This window comes from Motacilla alba, chromosome 2, assembly GCF_015832195.1.
Source record: "Motacilla alba alba isolate MOTALB_02 chromosome 2, Motacilla_alba_V1.0_pri, whole genome shotgun sequence".
Lineage (NCBI taxonomy): Eukaryota > Metazoa > Chordata > Aves > Passeriformes > Motacillidae > Motacilla > Motacilla alba.
Window position 1 is genome coordinate 100,185,049 of NC_052017.1, and position 25,913 is coordinate 100,210,961.

General features: G+C 40.2%; 1 protein-coding gene across 1 annotated transcript; it reads right to left on the reverse strand.

Annotated features, from left to right (window-relative positions):
• Positions 1 to 12,542: 12,542 nt before the first annotated feature.
• Positions 12,543 to 25,385, reverse strand: NAPG (NSF attachment protein gamma). Its single transcript, XM_038128803.1, has 12 exons — positions 24,901 to 25,385; positions 22,770 to 22,837; positions 21,562 to 21,646; positions 20,961 to 20,978; positions 20,380 to 20,410; positions 19,801 to 19,910; positions 19,597 to 19,663; positions 18,857 to 18,927; positions 17,894 to 17,972; positions 17,319 to 17,398; positions 16,452 to 16,581; positions 12,543 to 15,552 (listed from the first exon to the last, which is right to left on the reverse strand). Exons 1-12 carry the CDS (start codon positions 24,954 to 24,956, stop codon positions 15,403 to 15,405), a joined length of 945 nt encoding a protein of 314 aa, XP_037984731.1. The 5' UTR covers positions 24,957 to 25,385; the 3' UTR covers positions 12,543 to 15,402.
• Positions 25,386 to 25,913: the final 528 nt, after the last annotated feature.

Genomic DNA, 25,913 nt, shown 5'->3' on the forward strand with positions numbered 1-25,913 from the left:
TGGGCCTCAAGGTGCTTACAGGAGAAAACCACAAGATATGCTGTAGGGACCTTGTGCTCCCAGATAAATTGGGGGGATAGTGAGGAAATGTCACTTCAGATTTAAATCTCACTTCTGAGGGAAGAAGTGTTAACAGCAGTCTTACTTGGAAAAAAACGCAACAATAAGGGAGCCTTCAGCAGTGAAATCCCCCTCCAAAGAGTTGCCTTTGTAGCAGAGTCTGTGCAATCTCCCCCAGTAGATCCTGTATGTAGCCACCAGGAAACAAGAAGATTCACAGACACAGTAGCACAGCTGGAAAAAAACACATTTAAAACTTACTCATATGCATCATCCCATGGCATATAGGAGTGATCCTGCATTAAGTAATTGTTGTATCAGCTAATGCAATGCATATATTTGTATATTTTACATACAACCACATACATTGAATAGATACTGTGCATAGATTCATTACATTAGCAGGTTTCCAGTATCAGTTTTTTCAGCAAAAGCAGACCTTTAAGTAATTTGTGATTAAAAGAAACCAAACTCAGATGTTCCCCCAAGGCAGACTGCTTAGGACATACTTAAGAATATCATGGATGGGCTGAGTCTACTTGTTAGCTGGTGCTTTTTCTTGGGAGAATCCCAAACAGGAGCATTTTAGAGCAGCCCCTGCTCCAGTGACCTGTGTCAGCAGCAGTTAGCAAACAGCTGGTTCTACCTAGACCAGCAAAGCAAGATCCAGGTAATGCACTGGAAGATTGCAAGCTTGCAGAGTCCCACATCTGCTACTTTTCCAAAAGCTGCAGATACCACAGAGACACAGAGATCCCCCATTAATACAGATGAAAGATTCAGTCTCCAAGGTCAACTCCACAAGCTTCTGTATAGCCATCTCTGCCTGAAGCCCCAGCCCTACAGCTTCTGGTGGCCACAAAACAGTAAGAAGGACTCTGCACAAAGGCAAGACTCCAAAATCTCCCATCAGACCTGCTCCCCTTCTTCCCTGTCAGTTAGTGCAAGAAACAGCTACGGATCTCTGCCATGCAAGGAGGGCATCATGGCCTCTTCTCCAGCACGGTTCAGCCCTACCACAATCCAGCTGGAGAGAGCAGTGAGACCTCCACAACCAAACACAGTGCAGAGCAGATCAGCGCAGTCTTGGACCAAGCAAGCACAGCAGCCAACTTTCCAGATGGCCTCAGGTTTAACAGGAGGCACTGCAGCTGCTAGGAAGGGCTTGCTTGCTGAATAAAAGAATATGATGCTTGGCTTAAAAGAAGTCAGCTGAAGCAGGGTGATGAAGGCAGCCTGTGCAATAGTGAGAGGATGCAGCACAGCTCAGAACTGATGGATTGCAGGTCTGTTTTCATCAGCCTTGTGGCTCTGCACAATATAGGATAAAAGAATACTTGGTTGCAAACATCACTGCAAATGGGAATTTCACTGGAGAGTGCTGCCATGTTCTTGGTCACATCATAACCAAGACTGCTGTTAACACATTTTCCCTCAGAGGAAAACAGGGGGAAAAAAAAGAAAGAAAAAAAAAAGAAAGAAAGAAAGAAAAAGCAAATCCTAAACAAATTATTCCAGTGTTACTACTTTAATTTAATGCAGAACTAGAGACCACATCCAGACAGTAACAACACACAAATCAAAATGATCCTGAAATGCAGGAGCTTGTCAACAATCAGAAATTTATACAGAAGATTTAGCGTTTATTTTTTACAATAATAGGCTGTAGTGACTAACATCTCCAGGTTTAAAAGCTTAAAACAAACGATAAAGACATCATTTCAAAGAAAATAAGCCTGTTAATCTGGAGAATAAAATACATCAATTTAGCTTCCTACATGAAACTACAATCTACATAGACTGTAACCCTCCAATAGAAATGACTGCAGTCATGTCCCTAAATGAGTGGAAAGGGCCTCTTTCATTACAAAATACATTCATGATATCAGCATACACTGTCTGTATCAAGTGGCTAGTGCGGGGATGTTTTGCTAAAACATTTTCAATAAAATCTTTCAGTCGGTGAAAACTTAATTTCCACCTTTACCATATACTTGACTACTCCAAAGGCTCATTTAACATTGATAAGGACTTCATCAGCTTGGAAATTAGAACCCTAGACTCTAAAAATAATAATAATAAAGCTTTAACTACACACACAAAAAAAAAGATGCTGAAGATCTCGTTCGAAAAAGCAGGCATTGAAAGAGTATAAGGCTGCTGACAGAAGTCTGCACAAAGGCAGCTTCACATGCTTCATGTAATCAGCAAAATTTGAAGATCAGTAATGTAATTAAGATTTAAGATGATCAGTGAACATCCAAAGCAATTCTGAACTACAGACTGTACTGTTGATCACATTACTAAATTCTTTTGTGCAACTAAACCAAAGTGCTTTGAAGGATTCCTTCCCACGTCAAAACAGTTCTCCAGATATTATATTGCTGTGAGATACCTTTAGAAGAAAATCTTGTTAAGTGTTACTTACTGTGAAGGTATCACAGGGCTCTCTGGGGACTCCTCTTTGCAGTGAAATGTAAATGTCTGTTTTCCTATTAGTGGTGTGCCCACAGCAGAAGCACTGGAGTTCAGCTCTGCAGTGCAGGACTGAGGGCAGCTTCCCAAGCAGATCCCTCTTACCAAACTCCAACTTGTGTTATGAAGTGGTTTTGTAGCACATTGTCTGAATCCTTTCCATTTGAATCTAACACAGAGGGTGCTCTGCAGCTGCATATTAAATGTGCTATAACCTCTTACAGACAATTCAGTCCATGGGACCAGATTCCTTTTGTCTTCAGCCCTTTTCCTTCTGAGGAGATGTGACAGGGTGGTCATAGACAAGTACAGAAGATGGTGCACAGGACCACGCTAGAGTTAGATCACTGTAAAATACCCAAATCACACATTACATCAGTGCTAGAACCTTGGTAGTGATTGTTTATCCCACTGATGTGTCCTTTCTGACCCATTCTGTTCACAGGTGTGGACAGGAGGCAATAGGAGTTCTCAGAGATTATTTAAGAATAATCCTCAAAGCAAAAGGTTGAAATGATGGTCCTGCTCCAGCCTTTGGCCTCTGCACATTTTCATTTCTCTGGCTCTTATTTAATTCATCCCCACTGCCTCTATTTCCTCTCCCAGCCTCCAGCACAGGGAGTCTGAGATCCCCAGCAGAGTCACAGATCACCAACACACTGATGGGTCAGTGTGACTGAAAATGGGGAGGTCTACTGTCCTTTCCTTGAAGGAGAGTCCCACAGTGCCCCTTCCTAGTGCTGTAACACATCTGAGGGAAAGCAAACTTCCCCTGAAGCCAAGTATTGTTTTATTTTGGTGGTATAAGGAAGTTCAAGCACAGGACTTTAATTTTTCAAGCTGTCCAATTAAGCCCCAGGGAGCAGTGATACATGGGCATTAAAACATGTGCTTTCCTCAGAGGCTTTTTTTAACCCCTCAGACTACTAAGCTGCCCCCAGGACGAAATCCATTTTCTCTCCCAACAATCAGCAGCACCACTCTATGGGTCAAAATACATCAGTAAATTACAGAGGCCTTAGACCAAGTCAGATTCCCTAAGAAATATCTAGAAAGGAAGAAAACTAGTTTCAAGCTCTCATGGCTGGAATACTTCATGGCAATGTTATAGTTACAGCAATTCCTCTCTAGGAGGAAAGATTTCAAGCAAAAATTAAAGAGAGGATCTGATTTTTAATGGAAAAAAATTACAACTAACAGGCCAAGTTTTGCTTACACTGAATAATACTTAACACCTACACAGGAAAATTCCCACTGACTGTAGTCAGAGCAGATCTGAAACTTTAAACATGCAGCTTTCCCTTCAGCTCCAGAATAGCAGTGCTAAAAATTAAGTGTCAGACTGGGATATGTCCTTCTGATGAGAAAGAGGGAAGAAATGGCATGCAGGGAGTCCCAGCTTCCTCCTGGGGAATAACAGTACAAGGGCTTTAGCCCTCAAAGAGAAACCTGAATGGGCAGGTCCATTGAACACCTCTGGGAAAAGGGTGAGCACTTGTGACAGTGCTCCAGTGTTGGGTGTTAGAGCTTGTGGCTCCCAGGAACAAGCTTGGGGAAAGCAGTCAGGGACCAGTTGAGCCAGAGTGCTCCATGGCTGTTGGGCTTAAGCCAGAACACCTAGGAAAAGGGAGAAGTCTGCATTTTGCTGCTGGCAGAGAGAGCAGGTGACTGCCAGCCTTCTGCTGTCAGCCACGTCACAGGAGCAGCTGGCATTCCCGTCCCTCCCAGGCCAGGAAGAGGAGAGAGACTGGGCCTGTGATCCCAGGTCCTGCCCTGGGTGAACAAGGCCTAAAGGGAGCAAAAGTGTTTGAGCAGGATCCAGCTCAGCTTGACTGCCTGAAGCCTATCTGTTCTCCAGTGCGCCGAGCAATGTCAGTGTCACGTGCGCTCCGAGAGCAAAGCTGCCATTTACGGCCTCGGCAGCCAAGAAAGCAGACAAACCTGAGCATCTGCGTTTGCAATCTCCACTGCTCCATGAAAGACAGGGTCAGACAGAAAACATGTGTTTCATATTTGAAAATCTGACTGATTTATATTAGAGGAGCAGGACTGGACTGCATGCAAACTCTAGGTTGTTAAAATTTAATTTACCAACCAATTACTATCAGATGCTTGACTTCTTCAGCTGCCCCATACGAGGAGTTCAGTTTCTCACAATATTCCACTTTGATTTCATTGCTCTATCTCCTTACAGGAGCTGAAGAGTGGTGAAATTAAGTGGGTGAGCAAAAGAAAAGGACCAGTCAGTCCCATGAGTTCATATTTTATATGCAGAGAAACCACCATAGCATTATCTCCCAAATTCTGTGAGTCATCCTTTTTCCATTATTGCAGCTTTACCTGAAGTAGATGGATTAAACTGAATAGTACATCTCTCACCTCAAGAGAAAGTCTGGAGGCGACTGTGCCCCTAGCTGCCCTGTCCTCATTCTGACTGGATTGCTTCTCAACCATCACCCCCAGTTTAAGGCACCTAAAACATTATAAATGAGTGTCTCAGAAGACGAAACTAAATGAACCAGGATAAAAAGTAAAGGCAGAAGACAGATTATTGCTGAGAAGCATTCTTCCTGTTTCGTGGGTTATGAGGTACAAGTTGAGCTGCACAGCCTTGGGCTGCAAGATCACAGAAATTTCTGACCTTGGGGCAACAATGTGTGTGTGTTTTTGCAACTCTTCTTAACACACTGAAGACACAGCATCAACACTAGCATTGGCTGAACAGTTTTTCTAATGATCTCCATTAAAATTAACTCCATTCTTGGTTAGTGAGTCACTCATGAAATGAACCCGGCTTCCATTTAGTGTGGTGATCAGAGACCAATAACATTTTGAAATTATGGGCAAATTTCCAGCTCTTCTCTCCAATTATGTTATCTCTCCAGAGCTATCTGTATTTTGAGTGGCAGGTTCCCTAGGATTAGGTTAATGTTACTACTCTTGGAATAAAGGAGGAAAATATTTTGAAGTGGGGAATAATCAATCCAGTCCAAACTTTAAGATGGAGAATCATTCATATTAAGACATGAAACTCTTGGAATTTTTTTTTCCCCAAAAAATACCCAGCAGGTCACAGGCAGCTGGAAAACTAACTCAACTATGGTAATTTATGAGATTGTAGTATAAAGTAGACAACTAGTGTGCTTTTTTTTCCCCTTTTTTCTTTTTTTTTTCTTTTTTTTTTTTTTTGAGGACAGGGACCAAAGAAGGAGGCAGGGAGGGGAGGAAGCCAACAAATGGCAGGCTCCTGGTCTTATGAGTATTTAAATGCCAGCAATTAACTAAGGTCTGACTATAATAGACAGTATGTCAAACTTGTGCTAAAGATTTCAATGCATAATGTTCAGAGGTTTTTCCATATTTCTGAATGCCAGTACTTCAGGTATGTTTATACCTTTCCAGAACTCTTCATTCAGCCCCGGTTTCACTGAAGGCAGAATACAAATGCTGTGGACCTGAGGTTACCCACTTACTACAACTGGAGAGTTACAGCAATGTTACTGTGGCAGATTTATTCCTACTTGGCATTACAGCTTAGGAACTGTCTAATTACCAGTCTGTTAGACCAACAGAAGGAAACATGGTTATTTCTAACAAATAGAAGGAGAGTAAGCTGGTACAGGATCACTGGGTGTAACAGGGCCATGACCACAATATATGACAATAAATTCTCATGACAGAGGAGGAAACCAAGGCATGCAGCAAAACCAGAAGTGATTATGGAAGGCAGCAATTAGTCTAAATAGCATCAAATTCCTATTTTAAATCCATACTGCAGTAGTATCTAGAGACAACTATTTTTCATATTATTGCACTGTGAGGTTTCTGCATGCTATGTGGATCCTTCAGCTCTGGAAACTGCTGCATTTCAGTAATAACTCAAAACAGCCCCATGAAGCTCAAAGACAACCTGCCTGGAAATTAATGACCTTGACAAATGGTATATGTTGTTTCAACCTCCAACTCATCCATGGCCTCAATCTCCCTATCCACTTGTCTCTTCCACTCAGTGCCTTGGCAAGCATGATCCAGCACTAAGAAATCCTGACAGAAGAAAGTGAGTATCTTTCTCCTAAGAGAGGGAGTCTATGGCTGGTAAACACATACAGAAGTCTCAGTCCAGCCTTTGCCTGCCATAGAGGCCTGTCTGGGAGAAAGGATGGAAAGCCAAAAGTTTGTAATCCTTCAATACAGGAATTTTGGCTGGTGGGTACAGTTGGCTGCCTCAAGGCAGTGCACCTTGCACAGCTGAGGATCTGCTGTATTCTGTCTTCAGGCAAATACATTAACAGGAGAGAGAGAGAGAGAGAGAGAGAGAGAGAGATTGAGGGAGAGAGAGAAGGAGAAAGAGTTTACTGCTTAACATGCACTTGGAGAACACTGGACTCCAACTCCCATCCTATCTCCCACACTGAGGTCCAGGGACATTCAATTGATGATCCAGGTCTGAAACTAGAGCTCAGAATTTTCTTCTAGCTCTGTGACAGCAATATTGGCTATAAAAGCATACATGATTATTATTTTTTTTAAATCTGCATCACTGAAGGAATAAAAAATAAATGCCATTTCCTTACCTTAGTTACTTCTTGTCCTTTCCTGAAAGTGATTTTTTTTAAGGCATAGGCACTCATGGGTGTGGATGGATCTGTGCACAGACTATCACAGTGTTTCATCCTCTCCTGCTGGCTACAAAAGTTTCACCCTTTGATTCTTTTAACTGCAGTGCAGATGGGATGTGCAGCTTCCAGGCTCTTCATGAACCTCTCCTTCCTACCATTGAGACATTTATTTTAAAGAGCTCAACCAGCAGAAACAAGATTATAACCAAGAACTGTCCTAGACTTCTGCTCCAAACAATTTGATTGCAGCCTGACTATCAGAGTTTGCCAAAGGCTGCCAGTCATCCACCCAAAGAAAGCCCAGAACACTTTGAAAGCCATGAAGTAAGACTCACATGGTTGATATTAATGTGCCATCCCTTAAACAAAGTGAACCATAGGGACAAATATAATATAGAGATTGACAAGGTGAACAAAAATATACCACAGCTGTCTAAGAGTAACTTAAATCTTCATCTGAAGAGAAAATCGCTGCCAGATACTTCCAACCATTAACAGAGAAATCACACATATCAATGTCTTTAAAAACTACTTAGAAATGAAGTTTAGGAAAATCAGGAAGAGAGCCAAAGACAAATAACTATGCAAAAATAACTTAGAAGACTGACAAAGACCATAGCATTCCTATTTTAAGCAATTACTTCACATTTAACCCAGCTGTCTCAAAATGCTTTAATTCTGTATCATATGGCATGTGCTGTATTAGTGAGCCACACCACTAACTTAACTTCTTTAAGTTAACTTGAAAAAGTATGAATTCCACACTCAAAAGAAAAAGAGGTTGGTGACAAATGACAGCCCCTAAAAATCTGCTTCAGAGTGGAAAAATAGTTTGTATATTTGAAATTCAAGCCTTCATTTTATCTACCACAACTCTTAAGATGGGCATGGACTAAATCTAATGATTTTGTGTCATATTCACCCATTATGTACAATTGGACAAAGATAAAATGGAAAACAGTGACAAAATACCAGCCTTTCTGCCACTAACACAGCACATCCTGGGTTCCTGACAAAGACCATGAGTTTTTCTATCTGCTCCAGATCCATGATAGCACATTACCTCTACTGAGAAATCACTGTTTCTCTTCAGTGGATGCAAACCAAGTTCGACACTTTTAAATTAAAAAGTAAAGATTTTAATAAGATGCTGAGAATCCAACAAAAAATGGTCAAAAGGGTGAAAATTTACTTGAATACCCACCTAAAGCAAAGGTTTGGTTTCTCTTCAGCCCAAATCACAAAAACAACAACAACAACAACAACAAAAAAAAAAAAAAAAACAAAAAAAAAAAAACAAAAAAACAAAAAAAACCCCAAAACCACACACAAAAAGCACCAACAAATAAAAAAAGCCCAAAACCAAAACAACCCACTCCAAAAGAGATATACAGCAAAGCCTTCAAGGAACACTCCTGCTCCTGCAGCAAAGACAAAATGCACACAACTAAAAAGGAAAGGAAACAATGCAGCAAACAGGATACCCTTTATTGCACTCTCTCTTCAGTTGCTGTGCATCTGGAAACTCCACTGAATAAATGCATTAGAACAGAATAGTATAAATTTGGTATTAATTGAAGGGACATCATACAAAATGCTTTCCCCTGCTGCCTTGCATCAGATTTATGCTCAAATTACCTTCAAGTGTCTGATAAAAATGGTGACTTCTGTGATTTACACAAGCTATCAGATAGGCGATTCATGCTGTTCTGTTATTTGTCAAACAACATATTATGTCTCCAGCTGTTCCTTCACCCTTCTTCTATGATCAGGAAATCATAAGAGGGCACAAGTACTCAGCACTGGACTGGAATCCTCCTTGGTTTCCTCTCTCTAAGTTCACTCGTTTCCATCACACATTGCCTCCTAGCATCTTCCTACACTTCAGTCATAGTGAATGTATTGATTAATATCTCCCATATTCTGGTCCATAAATATCAAAGTCCTAGTAGCAGCAGTATCTATATTAAAAGTGGCTAATTTTTTTATTATAGCAATACAATACTATACATAATCTTCAGTGGAATTAGCCACAATACAAACTCAGAAAGGGAAAACCCAACAGGCACTACTACTGAAATACCCTGAAAAAAGTTACTCTGAATTCCTCCCTCCTACATTTTTAACAAACTATTTCAAAGTCCAGTGAAGTGATCACAGATGTGGAGTGTTTTCCCATACCTGTTTCCTGCAAAACAGATACACAGAAATCTATCCTGGAAACAGACACCTCCCCCAAAGTGTTGAAGCTATTAATGTATAGCCCAAATGACAGTAAATTTCAAGTCATCCCATTACTGCATTTCAGCCTTGTGAAGAAACACTACTTCTGAAATAGGGTTTCTGATTTAGATATCCATGACCTTCTAAAACAAAACTTATTGTATTATAAATGCCAGTAGGGATGCATAATGCGCATTCAGGCTGCTACTTCCACTTACTACCTTGGTTGCATGTCATTAATACCAGATTTTGTGTGGCCATGAGGTATTCACACCTGCTCCAAAGTGTAAACTTTTCCAATCACGGCATCTGCAGGGAAAAGAGGTAGCAAAACCACATAGATGTGAAGCCATATGACAGCCTATCCATGAAGAGATCTAGTTCTGTGTTAGCCCACCCAGAACCAAAAAGTGACTAGCATGTGCAGTCATGTGCATATTTTCATTCTTGATTTCTCCCTGTCCCCATCTCAGTCACAAGAAATCTGCTCCCTAATGGCTGCAGGATGACAAATACAGAAAAACAACTATTTGAATCTCAGCTTGCATACTAACATGTATGAGCTACAAAGGGAAAAAACTCCTCATTTTGAGAATATTAAGATCTAAAGGGGAAAAAAAAACCTGTATCAACAGAAAACAAGGGTGTTTTCTTTCACTTTCCAATGTTTCTCAGCAGCATGGCCTTTCACCAAACTCATGTCTTGCATTAGGATTAGACTGAAGGATTTCAAAGTGGTGAGAAATAACTCTTTGATGCTGTTTCAAAGAAAATGGCTTCTTAGGAATTCCCACAAGGTGCAGAATCTGGTAAGTTTGGGAAGACAAACATTAAGGCAGTAGCAGAAGTTACCAGATCATGTCTTACTTAAAGGAGAATTTTAAAATATACTACTCTTTCTGCAGCTCTGTTACTAAAGTTTTACAATACTTTGCTCAGTCAGTGCTGCTACACAGCTGCCTTAGCCCCCAAATTCACCCAGCTTTAACCACTCACTCCTTACACACCCAACCTGTGCTCCAGGCTCCAGTGCAGCTGAGAGGATCCTCATTCTTCCTCCAGTCATTCAGCCTGGAAAATCATACTGACACAAAAAAGAGGAGCCAGAAAATTACTGGATGGTGGCCAATTAAATGAAATAATTGGCACCCATAAAACACATGGGGTACCACAGGTCTTTACACTTCACGAATTCTCTGCTCTATTATTACCAACACAATTACTCTGGGACATTTGTTGAGCAGTCCAGCACAGCAAGCACTGGCTAGAAAGTTGTCAGCTACACACACAAAGAAGTCCCTGTCTGCAGCTATAAAGTTTTACCTTTCATTCCTGAATTCCAGTCAAGTTAGTGACAGGCAAAGGATGTAACGTGTCTGTGTTCAGACTACCTCACATGGCACACAGTGGCAGAACCTCTCCCCAGCATGCAGAGAGCAGTCATGCCAGTCCTCATACTTCCCTCCTTGCCTCTGTGGATGAATTAGGAAGTGGCATATTTTTTAAGCAAACTCCTTTCAGCAAATTACAGCAGGAGCTCTCTGTTCCACCCATCAACATACCATTGCCTGATGACCAGCTTCCTCACTTCTTCCATTTTGTTAATTTCCCTGCTACCTATACTTGTTGATGTCTGTGCACGAGGCATTTCATAAAATTTTGTGGCTGAACTAAGAATGCCAGTTGTAGCAGAATCAGCCAGCAATGGAGCTGAAAATTTCTTTTAACAGGTTATATTGCATACTGGTACTGTTTTATTTGCCCACCCACTATCCACAACCTGGCTCTTAATCACCCAATTTCCCAGGCCCATATTCCGACAAGTGAAAACACAACAACCTAAGCTGTCTTCCTAAGTTGACTTCCAGGACTTCGGGCAGGTGTTTCAAGCCACGACAAGCAGCAGCAAGGGCAGGTCCCCATGTGGATATTTCTAACCAAACCAACACTCCAGCTGAGCAAATTTAAAGGCAGAAGCTGTTCTGGACACGGAGCAGAGGCTCCCAGCAGCGGATAAAAGGCCCGTGCCAGCTCTGTGGCACCATCTAGTGCTAAGAGGGAACAACGCTCTTGGGATACGCACCGGGTTACGCAGAGCACAGAAACAACACAAAATAAAGACACACAAATACAAATCGAAAACAAGCAAGACAAATACTGTTAACCCATTTTCACTGTGCACATGCTGGGGCCCGCTTCTGTCACTCTAGGACTGGAACATTTCTGTGGCGCAGTCCACACTGGTCGCACACCAGTGAAGATGCTGGCAGTGTGCGCTGCAGAGTCCAGCCACGCTCCTTACCCCTATTCCCACTGGACTCAGCAGATGAATCACAACAGCCACATGTTCTGGAAACGTACGTGCAGCCTTGCAGCTGCCTCTCCGCTCCTGTTCCAGGCTGACAGCCACTCTGGAAATCGCAGCAGAAGGGCAATGGCAACGGCTCTGAAACAAAGAGCCGCCAGCCCTGCAGAAGGCTGTCAGAGACAACACTCGTGCACATCCTCTCCAACAGGCAGAGGAGGAGAAGAGCCCAGGTCCTGGGCATGCTGGCCTCTATAGACCATTAACTCAGAGATTCATGGCCCTGTTCAGACTCAAACCGCAGATCCCAAGTGGCTCCCTTCCGCTCTCTAAAGTTACATCTACTTCCTCCAATTTTATTACCACTACTAGTCGTAGAGGTTGGGGTCGCTTCTTTTTTCCATTTCCTGCATCCAAAAACGTTCACTACTTATTATAAATCTAGATGACGTGGCTTTTTTTTCTTTTCTCCCAAGAGCAGCTTAGTTCTTATACTTTTATATAGCTGCATATCTGCAGCATCTAAGGAACAACTCCCACTACACTGGTAGAACTTCAGTGCCAGATTCTTCAACCTTAAATATTCCAGCAAGTTTCAGTTTAAAGTAGCAGAAAAGGTGATTTTTCTACAATTATGAAGTCTCCGAAGAGTTACACAATTCACATCCTTAAGTTGTGTGAAATCTAGTTGTTTTTCAAACTCCCATTTATTTCAACTCTCCATTGATTTCAATCTTTTATTCTCATGCCAAGAAAACACTTAGAAAATCTATCCCAGTGACAAATTAAATATAATTAACATTAATTTTTAAATGGTGGCCCTCAGCACGACCTGATCAACAACAGAGAAAGCGACCATATATACATTAATTTCAAGTTTTATTCTTCATGTTGGTGAAACACACAGCCTCAAGAGGCAGCATCTGAAGAGCTGTTGCAAACACATTTTGTACTCTATCACACCACAGATTTGGGAAAAGAACAAGTAAAGCACAGGTTTCACACTGCACTTGATCATCTGACTATTAAGTTACAGATAATTTAGAAGTCTTCTGATTTTACATAAATATTGCATCAGCCATTGCTCAGCCTCCATGCACAATTTAACTTTTTTTTTTATTACAGTCAACACTGGTTTTGGAAACTCTCTTGCTGTAAATGTTATATTTTCCATTTTAGATCACTTAAATGGTATTTACATAAGTGTGCAAATTGCTTTGAAAGATAGAAACAAACACTAACACGTAATATACAGACAGTTTCTTCTATAGTTAAACATTTACTAAAAGGCAGTTAACATTCCTAACACACTTTCACTGTCTAAAATAGGAGAATAAGTTATATAAAATAGACCATCTTCTTTTCAGACGCTTCCATTTCTGCAGATTTGGTCTTTGCAGCAACATTGCAATTAAAGATTAAGATTCTACTACTAAGAATTAGAAATGTCAATTCAATGGCAGCTTAACCTGTTTAGTACCAGTCACTTTTTTCCCAGATTTTCCACACTTGGCACAGAACAAAGAAACAACTTGAGGAGGGAGGAAGACAGTTTTGCACCTTTTTTTTATATATGGAAAGTATGTCTTAAAAATGCAACACAGATTTTAAATTTTCTTTTAAGGGCCTGTTAGTGTTACAAGCACAGTTTAAATAAATCTGAAAATTCTTCCACAGAAGCACACACAGCTCCCAATTTTCTTAAGCACCTCATCATTTCAGATACATGCAACTGTTCACACATATAAAAAGCAGACTCCTTGGGCTCACACAATAAAACTCATTTCAGAATTAGAAAGAGCAGGAAATGCTTGAAGAAAATTACTTAGTGTCCCCAGAGTTTCTACATGTGCATTTTTTTCCACCTGTGATGACGACTACCCATAGTAAGTGTTATGTTCCACCTGATTCAAATCCAGAAGGCAGAAGTTAAATTCCAGTTAAACTGAAGTGAGTTTCCAACAGCAAAAATTCTTGAAGAGCTGTAGAATTCTAGGAAAGTCTTCAAAACCATCTCTCATGTATAACTGCAAGCATTCTCAGAGAAAAGCAACTCACTTCCTAAATTTTCATAGAGCCAAAACTTTTACATACATCATCAATAACAAAGAGAAATTACCCATCAGATAATGAAGACCTACAGTTGCATCTTAAATAGCTTTAGAACTCATAGTTATTATTACACAAGACAAAGACACAAAACTGGTCTCTGAACACTCATTAAATTGAATAATGTGACCTTCTAATGTGACACCAAGTTATGCTGCAGTTTGTGCTCCCATCTCAATGTTACTGAGTGCTATTCACCCCAAGGAAAGTGAGCACTACCCCTCTAAAATGTGAACCTTCATCACAACTACACCTGACACAATTTTGTCTGACATATGCTTGATACATCTGATGACATCCAATCCTTTAATGTGACAGAAACGATCTCAACACTTCACACTGGGCTTTTGGTCTCTTGTTTACAGAGCTTTGGGCAGCACATACAAATTCCTGCTGGATTCCAAGTGACATCACCCTAGTGCAGACCTTGCTTAGGTCCTGCTGAAAAAAACAAGCCACAGGTGCAACTTTTAGACTCGACAACTTTTAAGCATAAAATGGTGGAACAAATTCAGGACACTAAAGAAGCTTGCAAAACACATGATGACTTGAAACCAAATAGAAATAGGATGCATTAAAATTTGGTTACCTTGGATTCTAAGCAAGCTTGAAAAATGCCACTTATAGGAGATATCTGTTCAATGCTTTGAAAATATGAAAGAATCAAATGTCTTCATACATGCTAATGTATGAACACATTTGATTCTTTCATATTTTTAGCATACTGATTAGCAAATAAATACCTAGGACACTTATGAGCTCAAACATTTCACTGAAACATTCTACCTATGTTTTTGTTAAACATTCACCTTCAGAAGTTATTACCTGCTAACTTCAGTTTCTTTTTTGGTTATGGCATGCTTCAAAAACACTGCTAAGAATGGTTGTTCACTCCTTCCTTTTCTAAGGTGCACATTACAAATACTATGGACACATTTATTTCCAAATACTTCAGGTCAATAAATTTCTTATGAGGAAAGGCAGATGTGTATTTTTAAGCTTGCAAGATAACTTCAAACTAGTTGACTTAGTGTTTTTCACACTCATGTGGATACTGTAAAAATAAGGTATTAAAATAATATTCCCTAGTGCAGTAAAAACATGTTGAAAACAAACTGAATGCTCCCCCTAGTGCTTACATAAGTAAAAATCCTGGCTGGCACAGTCTGCCTTGAATAGTCTTAAACAGGAGATAAACAGCCAGATAAATGATCATACATTTAACTCTGAGGAGAACTGCAAACATCTTACTGGGATCAAAAGTGTCAGCTGTGGAAATCCAGCATGTAAAATTCTGTACTACTCCCCCTCCAGTGCTTCTGAAGTTTTGTTTTCTTTTAAACTGTGCTTTTAGTAAAACTCTCTTCAATTTTTTTCCTGTCAGCTGAAGGTAGGGCCCTAAGGAAGCCCCTGCCAGTTAAAGAGATGAAGTCCAAAGATGTTTCAAGATGATGGGTACAATCATGCTTTTTCTCCTGCCATTGCACCCAGAAGCTGCCAAGTTAGTATTAGGATTCCCATATCACAATTGCAATGAAGCTCTGGTAAATCCGGTACCTTTGGATATGGTCAGCATCACAAGTCAGTCAGATATGACAACCTAGTCTGCAGCTAGCATAGTCCACCAGAATATTCATCCTCTTCCTCATCAGCATGGGAGCCCACTGCAGCTGGTCCTCTGGCTTTGTCTTGGGCAGCGTTTGGTGATTTCTTCTTGATTCCACCTCCCGGGACCACCAAGGTAAGACCAAGCTTGGCATACTGACAATAACAAGGCAAGTTTAATTTCTGTACTATCACAGAATTGACTGATGCTCACAATAAGCAAGCAGGTAACATTCAGTACAAAAATAGAGTGATGATGCTCTCAGCTTGGAATAAACATAACATTGGTCCAATTTTCTCAAATACTCTGAGAACGGGATACGAGATCTGTATTGATGCTGCTTATTATCAAATAAATTGGCCACATAGCTCCTCTGGTTCAAGCTTTATGTAGAAAACAAATAATTCCGGTATGTAGCTTTTCATACATTATTTACTGTTAAATCATGTAAACAGTTTTATAATTGTTGTTCAGCAAGACTAGTAACTTAATTTTTATTATTCAATGAAGTGAAATTAGCCAATACTGCTACAAGGTTTGGTAGGGATGGATTTCCATTACTTCACACCTTTCTTATCTTATACTTCCTACAATTTACAAATTCGATTAAATAAAAAATGGTGGGGAAAGAGACACAACTACTTGCTCCAAATTCAAAACCTATCCTGAATGAATACCTTACTAAGAATAAGCAATGGAAAAAAACATTCAATGATGCCATCCTGTAGGCATCCTGCTCTGTTCATGTTTATGCACATTTATCTGCTGCATGGTATTTCTGAGAAAAAGTAAAAGCAGCAAACTGTTCTTGCCCTTAGGGAAGCAAGCACAAGAGGACTGAATTTTAGTCAACTCATTAAACAAATTAAGCAAATCCTTAACAAGCTGTTCTTTCACCCAACCCTTTGCACCATCTGAAAAGCAGGCAGCAAGGGAAGCATGACAGGAAGTCACAATGAATACACAGACTGTGCTCTTATTTTCCTCTACTAGGAAAATATCCCCACCCTCTTAAAGCGAAAAAAGCCCCCAATCATAGGCTCTGTCTACTTACATCATTATCCATGTATTTGAAGAGTGGAGAATTACAGACTTCAGAAACTTGATCCTGATCTTGCTGATCATACCCTTCTAAAAGTTGCTCCAGTGCTGCACAGTCTTCACTTCCATTAAATCCTGGTATACTGAAGGAAATTAAGAGTTGATTTCTTCAGGTACATGAATCATATCCGTAAAAATTAAACTTTATGTAATATTAGTTTGCACACTACAAATAAGACCACAATCATAGTCAAGGTGAAACAAGAATATTTGATTTTTAATTTTTTTTCCTGAATAGTCAATAAACTCTTTCTCCAGCTCACATGCTGAAAAATTCTGTCATGAGTTTCCATATATAAAACTGGAGATTTGGAAAACCTAAGCAAGATGTTTAAAGAGTGACCCTGAAAGATTATTTCTAAAGGTAAAGTACTACAATTTACCCTATACATATGTTCATTTCACTAAAAACAGAGTTTAAGTAAAAACATGTTGTTTTGAAATTTTGCTGCTGAGGTTCCAGTGAAAGTTGAAATGAAGAACTGCCAGGGTTAAACACTAATCCATATGGTGACACCAAAATTTTCTCCTGTAACATGGCAAGAACTTTTAATTTCCATCTCATTTCCCCTATCACACATAACTAGTTCTTTATGACTTTGTATTTCAGGTTTGTTAAGAAGAATCACTATAGCCACTACAGCAAAATCTGTTATGTGTGAAAAAGATTCCTGATAGCCATACACAAGGGAACATTATTATTGTACTGTAAGTCAACAGAAGTGCAGGTTAAAAATTTATTTAAGAAAAATGTCAAGCAAGATAGATCTACACTAGTGAAACATTCAGTCTAAAATTATAGGACACAAAGTAGACTTACCTGTAGCTTTCCCTCACACATCTTTCTGCAGCAACATAATCATTTCTATGAAGATGAACTAAGACTTGAGCAATAGTTTTCTAAACAAAAAAAAAGTAAGCCTTATGACTCTTTAGAAATTAACAATAAAATATGAGAAAAATAGTGGACTGTTAATGTCTAGTACGAGAAAGGTGATTACAATCCACAATCATCCTAAGATACTGACACATGTGAGTCAGAACACTCTAGTGAAAAAGCAGAAAGCCATCTTCTCAGCTGGTATGAAATAGGTTATCTCCTATAAAATTTTAATGGATTGCTGTCACAAGTAACAGTTTTTGTAGTTTGGTTTTTTTGATAACATCTTTATTTTTTATGTGTTGTTTAGTTTTGACAGCTCCTGCAGATAATAGCATTTTAAAACTTACAAAAGCACAGCTGAAGTTTGGGGTAACACCACTACCACAAACTGTCATCATTCAGCAAGTAACTTATCACTGAATCAAGAGGTGCCCATCATCTGTCAGATGTCAGTAACAACAAAAATAAAAAAAATTGAAATGTATTATCAGAAGCTGCCTCTTAGAGTTTACCTTATAGCAAGTGGGGTAGTTTTCAATTTCCTTATAAATACTTTTTTCCTTTTGAAGAGACAGTGCAGCCTCATCTAATCTAAAAACAAAACAAAAAAAAGGAGTATCAGTGCCAGGAATACAACACAATGAACCCAAGGCTAATTACAAAGTGTTTAACGAATACAGTGTCAAGTCTACTCGAATAAACAGCACCACAACTAAAACTCAGCAGTAGATTTACTAACAGATAAAGTAAATACACAGTCAGCAATTCCTTTTGTCTACTAAGATGCTAAGAACATCTCCGGTACTTATTCAGAGAAACCCTGGTTTTTGTAACACTGTACAAGATGAATGCTTTGTTATATACACAAACACATTTCTATATGTCCTGAGATTACTGTAAGCCATCAGTAAGTCTGATATCCACAAACTAGCAATATAATTCTTAAAGGACCTAAATGTTTCAGTGAAGCAAGTCTAAGATGAACTGAAGGTCAAGTTTGGTATAAGTAATTTACAATTAAACTTGTCTCACTGAGACTCCAAGATTCACTCTTCTTTCAGAAGTCCAGAATCAGACTGCTGCGTATTTCATTCTTTAGGTCAGTCTTAATTCCTCTGTTTCATATCCCACAGCTATAGAAGATTTTCAAGGACTTTCTACATATTAATGTTGGAAAAAAAAACCCCAAAAAAATCCTGAAGTAGTTTAAGAATTAATGAAAACTGGTGTTTTCACAGAGCAAAAGTCTTTCAGCTCACAATCTCCCATTCCAGAACAGAAAACCTGGTGGTTCCTGGATGAACGTGGCATATCCCACAGAAACTGGACCTTAGTTTGAAGCGAGTCTCAAATAACAATTAACAGCACATAAAAAAGCCAAACAACACCAAGACAAAAAAAAAAAAAAACACACAATCAAAATCACATTTTAAGATTCAATTACATTAAAAGAACAAAAAGAGATAAAGCTATACCTGCGTCCTCTGACCAAAAGTCTTGATGCCTTCCCTAGCATTTCTAATGCCTGCCGTAAACGTTCTTCATTCTAGAGAAGAAAGAAAAGAATTCAGACATTCTTATTTCATTTGCACAGAATTAAGACCACTAGACCCTAATCTAAGTGTGTCACCTGTAACTTGGAACAACAGTTAGCTACTAGATCAGCAGTTCACAAACTCAAGGGAAACATGAAGTGTATTGATGCTCCCGAGTTCCACAGCCAGCTCCAGTATGGATCTGCTCAGCAGAGGAATGTCAATGCAAATTTGCTAATCTGAAAAAGCCCACAACTACTGACAACAGAAAATTACATCAAAGCCACTTGTAAAAAGGCAAATCACTGTCTCATGTAATGGGTGGAGCACCAAGCAAAATCTATGTTTCTGTGCCTTCAGGGATTTCAAATTATTTTGGGTTCCAGCACTCAACAGCAGACATGTTCTCTACTCTCTGTTCTGCCCAACAAGAGGCAGAACACTTGAACTACAAAATTCAGATTCAAGTCCTAAACTGAGAAAAAGGCAATGCAAACTGACTCCTAACTTTTGTCATCTCCTCCTCTACAGCACGAGAAGCCTTCTGCTTTAGTACTCAGCCACTGATGTAAAATGAAGGAAACGTAATTTAGAACCTAATCTTAGGCTTCTTCTTTACTTTATAGCTGAAAGAAAACAACCCAACAAACTAAAAACATGGACAAAAATCCCCCACTTACTTCAAACACTGATGCTGCTTGCTGATAGAGCTGCACAGCCTTCTCTGGACTCACATTTTCTATTAACCTGTAATAAACATCAATACTTTCTCTTCAGATGAAAGGAAAATATTTTTTACCTGAAAGCATCAAAAAGACATAAAAGAAAAGCACAGACATACCCATGCCCTGCACAGATTCTAGCCACCCATAAGTCAGACTCACTTTCCAGCTCGTTCCAGTGCAATGGCTGCTGTGTCTGGTGTCCCATTCTCCAGGTACATCATACTGGCTTTCTCGATCAGCTGAACTGCTTCAGGGAGCCTCTGCATCTCCTACAAGGCAACACTCACAGGAACAAGTGTTGTCAGGAAAGGAATTTATGTGCAAAGACACAAATCAAAGCAAATTGCAATAACTTATTTATTAAGATTCTAATTTTTATTTACAAACTTGTAGGGCAAGTGAAAGTTAACCACCAACTCCATAAAATCCACTTTTAAGTACTAAACTTTTCTGTAAGTCATGAATTTGTGGTAGTTTAGAGTAAAAGCAGCACCACTCTTCTGTTACCCTCTGACATGAGGAGCTCTTCTTTCCTTCTACAAAAAAGAAAACTATTTTTCCCCCCAAATACAAATGTCGCTTTCCTAATCTACTGAAGGCAGAGATGGGGACTATGAGTCAACAAAAAAATTTCACTTCAATATGCAACTTGCTTACATATATTTGTAAAATAGTATAGTACACAATATTTGTCATTATGAATAGAACTAAAAAATAAAAACTAGTAAATGGGAATACCTTTAGCATCATGCCAGCTTGCTCATAAGCTCTGCAGAGAAAAAAAATGTACAATTTGGTCAGAGATGGTGTATTACAACAAGCTGTAGTTATGAAGCAAAAGTTAATGTGCACTGACTATTTAACATCTTCACTGTTAATATTTAATGCTTTGAAGATGTTTTAAGCGTTTTATTTAATGACACAGCACACGTGTAACTTTATCTTCCACAAAATTCAACCACACTTCCCAGTAAAAATGTATTCTAACCCAATCCCCAGGCAATATTTGGATTATTGTCATCTCTGAAGTACTCTTTAAATAAAATTTTCTTAATTAGCTCAGCAGTGTAGAACTTCAAAATTATGAGAAGTTCATCTAAGAAAAAATATTTCCTATCAAAAGGTGCTAAAGAATGTCAAAATCATAATTTCTTCAGGTGGCCATTACATGTTTTCAAACTTTCTTAGCTCACACTTTTATTGAACTAATTATGAAGCAGCACAATTACTTGAATCAAAACACTTACTCTGAGATCAAAATGTACTTGTACTGTATGTTAAAAAATCTGTTTCAGATTACTTAGCACATCTGTACTTACTTGGCAGCATGAAAGAGACTAGACATGAAATTGCTGAAGTCAAGGACAAAAGCCACAAAAATATAGTGCAGGAAAAATATTAATGTATGAAATCTTACACAACTACTAATTTGAAAGCAAGGAACCCCATAAAGGCAAATCAAACCTACTACAACTACAGGCAAGTTGTCAAAAATAAATAATTCTAAGGACAGAATAAATGCAATATATCAATGTATAGCTACATAAAAAGTTGTTAAAAGCACACTTACTTAAAATATGTTCCTGCTTATTAAATAGTACCACAAGTACTATTACCACTGTAATAATGTCAGAGCTTCACTTAGTTTATACTATGCATTAGTAGGTAATTAAAAACCAATTAAATTTCTGAAGCGGTACCTAGGTATCTGTCAGCTGTTATTTGGGACAGCATTAACATTCTCACCAACAGTTGTTTAGTTTTCTCACTCAGAGCACACAGGAACAGACTTTTAAAAAGCAATTCTGTTACACTGACAAAATGTGCAAATATATTAAATAACCTGCTACCAACCCCCATTACTAAGTAGTAACTAGTCAGCTTCTGGGAAAGAAAGAGTCTCAATCAATGAAAAGATACGCTTTATTGTTTTCATGTGCCTCAGCTTCCCGTAAACAGGCTTCCCTTGCCTGGTCAAACTGCTTGGCATTCTTAAAAGCAACAGCTGCAAAAAAGGAAATAAAGATTTGATTTACAACTTGACATTGTCTTCATTTTTACCAGTGCTACTCGACAGTTTAGCTACCTAAAGATGTAAATAGGCTCTTTAAATGCATGGTTACAGTTTACCAAGGTCTTTCCAAAATCCCAGACACTTCTCCTTGTTTCATTAGTTACTCAGTTACCATTAAAGACATTTATTATCAACACCACTTCCATACCACCACAGTATCATGCATAGCTCTCAATGTGTTTAGCTGGACCTTGAGAGTCACTCATGCTGCATTTTAATTACAGATATGGAGGAATGCATATTTATATCATTTTAATCATAAGGAGTTAAACAAAGCCAGAAATGTGCCACCAACAAAGCATACCCATAACTTCATCAGCACAATTATTTCAGGGTACAAATATGTATTTCTATCTTGTTTAACTAATAAAATATTAAGTAAGATCTGAAATAGATTTATATTTATAAATTCTCCAGTTGTTCTTCCGAGTTTGTATTTTTGTATTCAGTCTTAGGTGAGTAAGTAGGAATACCTAGAGTAAGAAGCCAAAAGACCACAGCAAATTACTACCATGAGAAAGAAGAAAATGCTTAAGAACAAAAAGAAATCAACAAGTAAGGATTTTATACTCAGTGTGTCACTTGGAAAAGGGGAGGAACAAGACCTTACTGCGCCTGAAAAAAAGCCCCAAGCTGGCAGCATCTCACCTTACTGAGACAGTCTTTGACAGGACATATTTCATAAGATGATGATAAAGCAAATTTTAAAACCAGCTTGAACGTCTGTTGTTTTGTAGATAAAGTCACAGGATTTGGGGGTGGACAAGCGAAAGAAGGAAAGAAAGCTTTATTTTTGTCACATATAGGCAACATAAAAATAGAAGTTGTAAGCTTGAAAAAAAAATTGGTTTTGGAGATTGTTCTAAATCTCCAAGAACAAACTGAAATTTATTTTACAGTGCTACCAAGAGGATTTTTTGTTGTTTCATCTTACATTTAGTCTTCAGAAGAGTTTTACTTACACAGTAATGTAGTAAAAATACATAAAACATTATAAGGGACTAAGCTTGAGGAATACTTTGAAATATATATGGCCATATTTACTGCCACATACCTGCCTTCCCATATTCAGTAGCTGCACTGTCATAATCTGGTTTCCACTTTAAGAATCCAGTTTTCAGGCTAAAACACAAGAAACAATTCGTAAAGATTTTATGTTTTACCATCAAGGCACTTCAGATACATTTCAAACTTTAGAATAGCCCTGGGAATGAGCAATTACCTATGTGCCAATACTATGGTGGCATCACTACTGTAAAAACAAATGTCAGCACTGTTAAGAATTGCATAAAGCACTGCAATTACCTCCCATAGTTACAACCCTCACCCAAACATGCTTCTGTTCCCAGAGAGTCTTTCCAAGTCCATCTTCTCAGCAGTAAGAAGTCAGCAGAAGAAAAATAGTTCCTCCTACACCAACATGATATCTCCAGATTTCTAGCACCACAACACCTGACAGTATTTTTTTTTCCACACATCAGGAAGTTTCCAGCATTCCTCTACAGGATTTTTTTTTTCTTTTTGCTTCTGAGAATTATCAAAGACTCTCCAATGCATACACAAATAAAAAAATAAAAGAATTTAGTTACCAACACAAACACTCAAATGTCGTTTATATGTCTAAAACAGATCACGACACTAAAAGGTGCCACACATGGGCATAAATACATAGAGAAAAATGAACATTGAAAAAAATAGGTGTGTCATTAGGCAATTTAGAATTATATGTGCTGACTTCCTCGTTTTTAATAGAAATTAAAATATTACCATAACTTTACAGTCTACTTGCACATTTGTTATAGGCCAACACATCATATGCAATGCATTCTTTACTTGGCAAACACTTGTATATGGATACTAAGGTGATCTTGTTGTCTTACTTGGATGACGACCAAAGTGTGTAACTCTAACACAAGTCTTTATATTATTTTCATCACTGTCAGAGTCCCAAAAGCATGAAGCTGAAATATACAATGCGCTCAATCTACACACAATTTGAGGTCTTAGTGCCTTTTATTTTAAGTGCTCTCCAGATAAGCTTAAAATAATTCTGCTGGAGGGCACTTTCAGTCAAATAACTTGAGTAAGATATGCTGGGTTTTTTCGATTTCAAAGTTTTCCCTCTGTGCCAATTTATACATCTGATCCATGATTTCCAGAGGGCCTGTCTCTACTCTTACTAAAACTATAGCATCCTTGGATTAATCAGCTCTATTACATCTATAATGTACTCTGTGCAATTCAGACTTACAAGCAAAATGGCTATATTTAGTGTTAAAACACACAGTAACAGACTATCATAGATGTTAAGCTCTCCATGCTAAACGTAAGTACAGGTCTTTGAAGACACCTAAGAAGCACCAATCACATATTTCTCACGGACAGGAAACACACACCACCTCAGCAAAGTCAAGCCCTTTTATCTAACACAGTCACCATAACTCTTGTCTTTAGCCTTAAGATGTGCCAGGGGAGGTTTAGGATGGACATTTGGAAGAAATTCTTCACAGGAAGGGTTATTAGATATTGGAATGGGCTGCCCAGAGAGCGGATAGAGTTAGCATCCCCAGAGGTGTTTAAGGAAAGACTGGATGTGGCACTCAGTGCCTTGGTCTAGTTGACAAAGCAGTGTCGTGTCATAGGCTGGATTCGATCATCTCAGAAACCTTTTCGAACCTAACTGATCCTGTGACTTGTCTTCCTCCCACTAACTTTAGCAGAAGGGCAGAAGTGACAGTTCTCACTTTTCCGCCAGCGTCGGAGCAATAGAGGCCACAAGGCCCAAAAGGAAACTGCTCAGGCTCCAGGCCTCTGAGCCGCACCGCCTCACCGACCCCACTGCTCAGTCCCAGGGCCGCTTTACCGTCCCTGTTCGGGGCAGCAGGCCCTGGAGCACCCAGCCCCGGCAGGGAGGCTCCCCTCAGGCAGAGGAGGGGCCGAGCAGCCATGCCCCCCGCTGCCTCCGCGCCGGCCCCCCGCGGCCCCGCCACCTCCCTCCCCTTCTCCCGATGTGCGGCCGCGGGGCACACGGAGCCTCCTCAGCCCCCTGCCAGGCCAGGAGGGAACACGCCGCCTCCATGGGGCAGGAGCGCCGGGCGGCCCGGACAGCGCGAGTGCCGAGCTGGCAGCCGCTTGGCAGCCGCTCCCCCCAGCCCGCACCCTCCGCCCCGCTGCCCTCCGCTCACTATTTCTCCGCTTTCGCGATGTGCTCCAGCGCCTCGTTAATCTTCTGCGCCGCCATCTCGCCAGCGCGGCGGGCCGGGCTGGGCCACGCTCCTCCGCCTCCCTGCGCTGCGGCTACGGAACGGCGCAGGGATCACGGGCACCGGGAGGAGCGGACCGGACCCCGCCTGCTCCCCGCGCCTGCGCCTGGGCCGCGGCCGGAAAGCCCGGAGCGCCCGGAGCGCCTGGAGTGCCCCGAGTGCCCCGGGAGCCGGGAGTGCTGCGGGCCAGCCCCGGGCGCGGCCTGTGCGAGCTGGAGTGCCCAGCTCTGGGCTGTGCCGCGCTCCGGGGGCGGCGGGCACCTCCCGTCGTGTGCTAGGCCTACAGAAGGTTTAAAAAAAAACAGAATCGCACAGAATTCCAGAATCGTTCGGCTTGGAAGGGACCTCTGGAGGTCATCTGCTCCGCCCCTCCAGCCAAGCAGGGTCACCTAGAGTAGGTGACACAGGAACGCGTCCAGATGGGTTTTGAATTTCTCCAGAGAGGGAGACTCTACGACCGCCCTGGGCAGCCTGTTCCAGCGTTCTACCACCCTCAGTGGGAAGTTCTTCCTCATGTAGAGGTGAAACTTCCTGCATTTTATTTTGTGACCATTGCTCCTCGTCCTGTCAGAAAGCACCACAAAAGAAGAGCCTGACAACATCCTCTTGATACCCTCCTTTGAGACTTTTATATGTATTCATGGGACCCCCTCTCAGTTTTCAGACTAAACAGGCCCAGCTCCCAGTCTCTCATACAAGATATGCTCAGTCTTTGTGGCCTCTGCTGGACCCTCTGCAGTAGCTCCTTGTCCTTCTTGTAATGAGAAGCCTAGAACTGGACACAGCCCAGAACAGCAATGAGCAAGACCTGCATTTCCCAGGGTTTTCAAAAGGAGGCCAGTTTTTCTATCACTGCACAACTCAGAGGCCAAAATCTGAGCAGCCCTGCATGCCCTGCCTTCAGGAAGCTTCCAGAGGCAGTGCTGCTGGGGCAT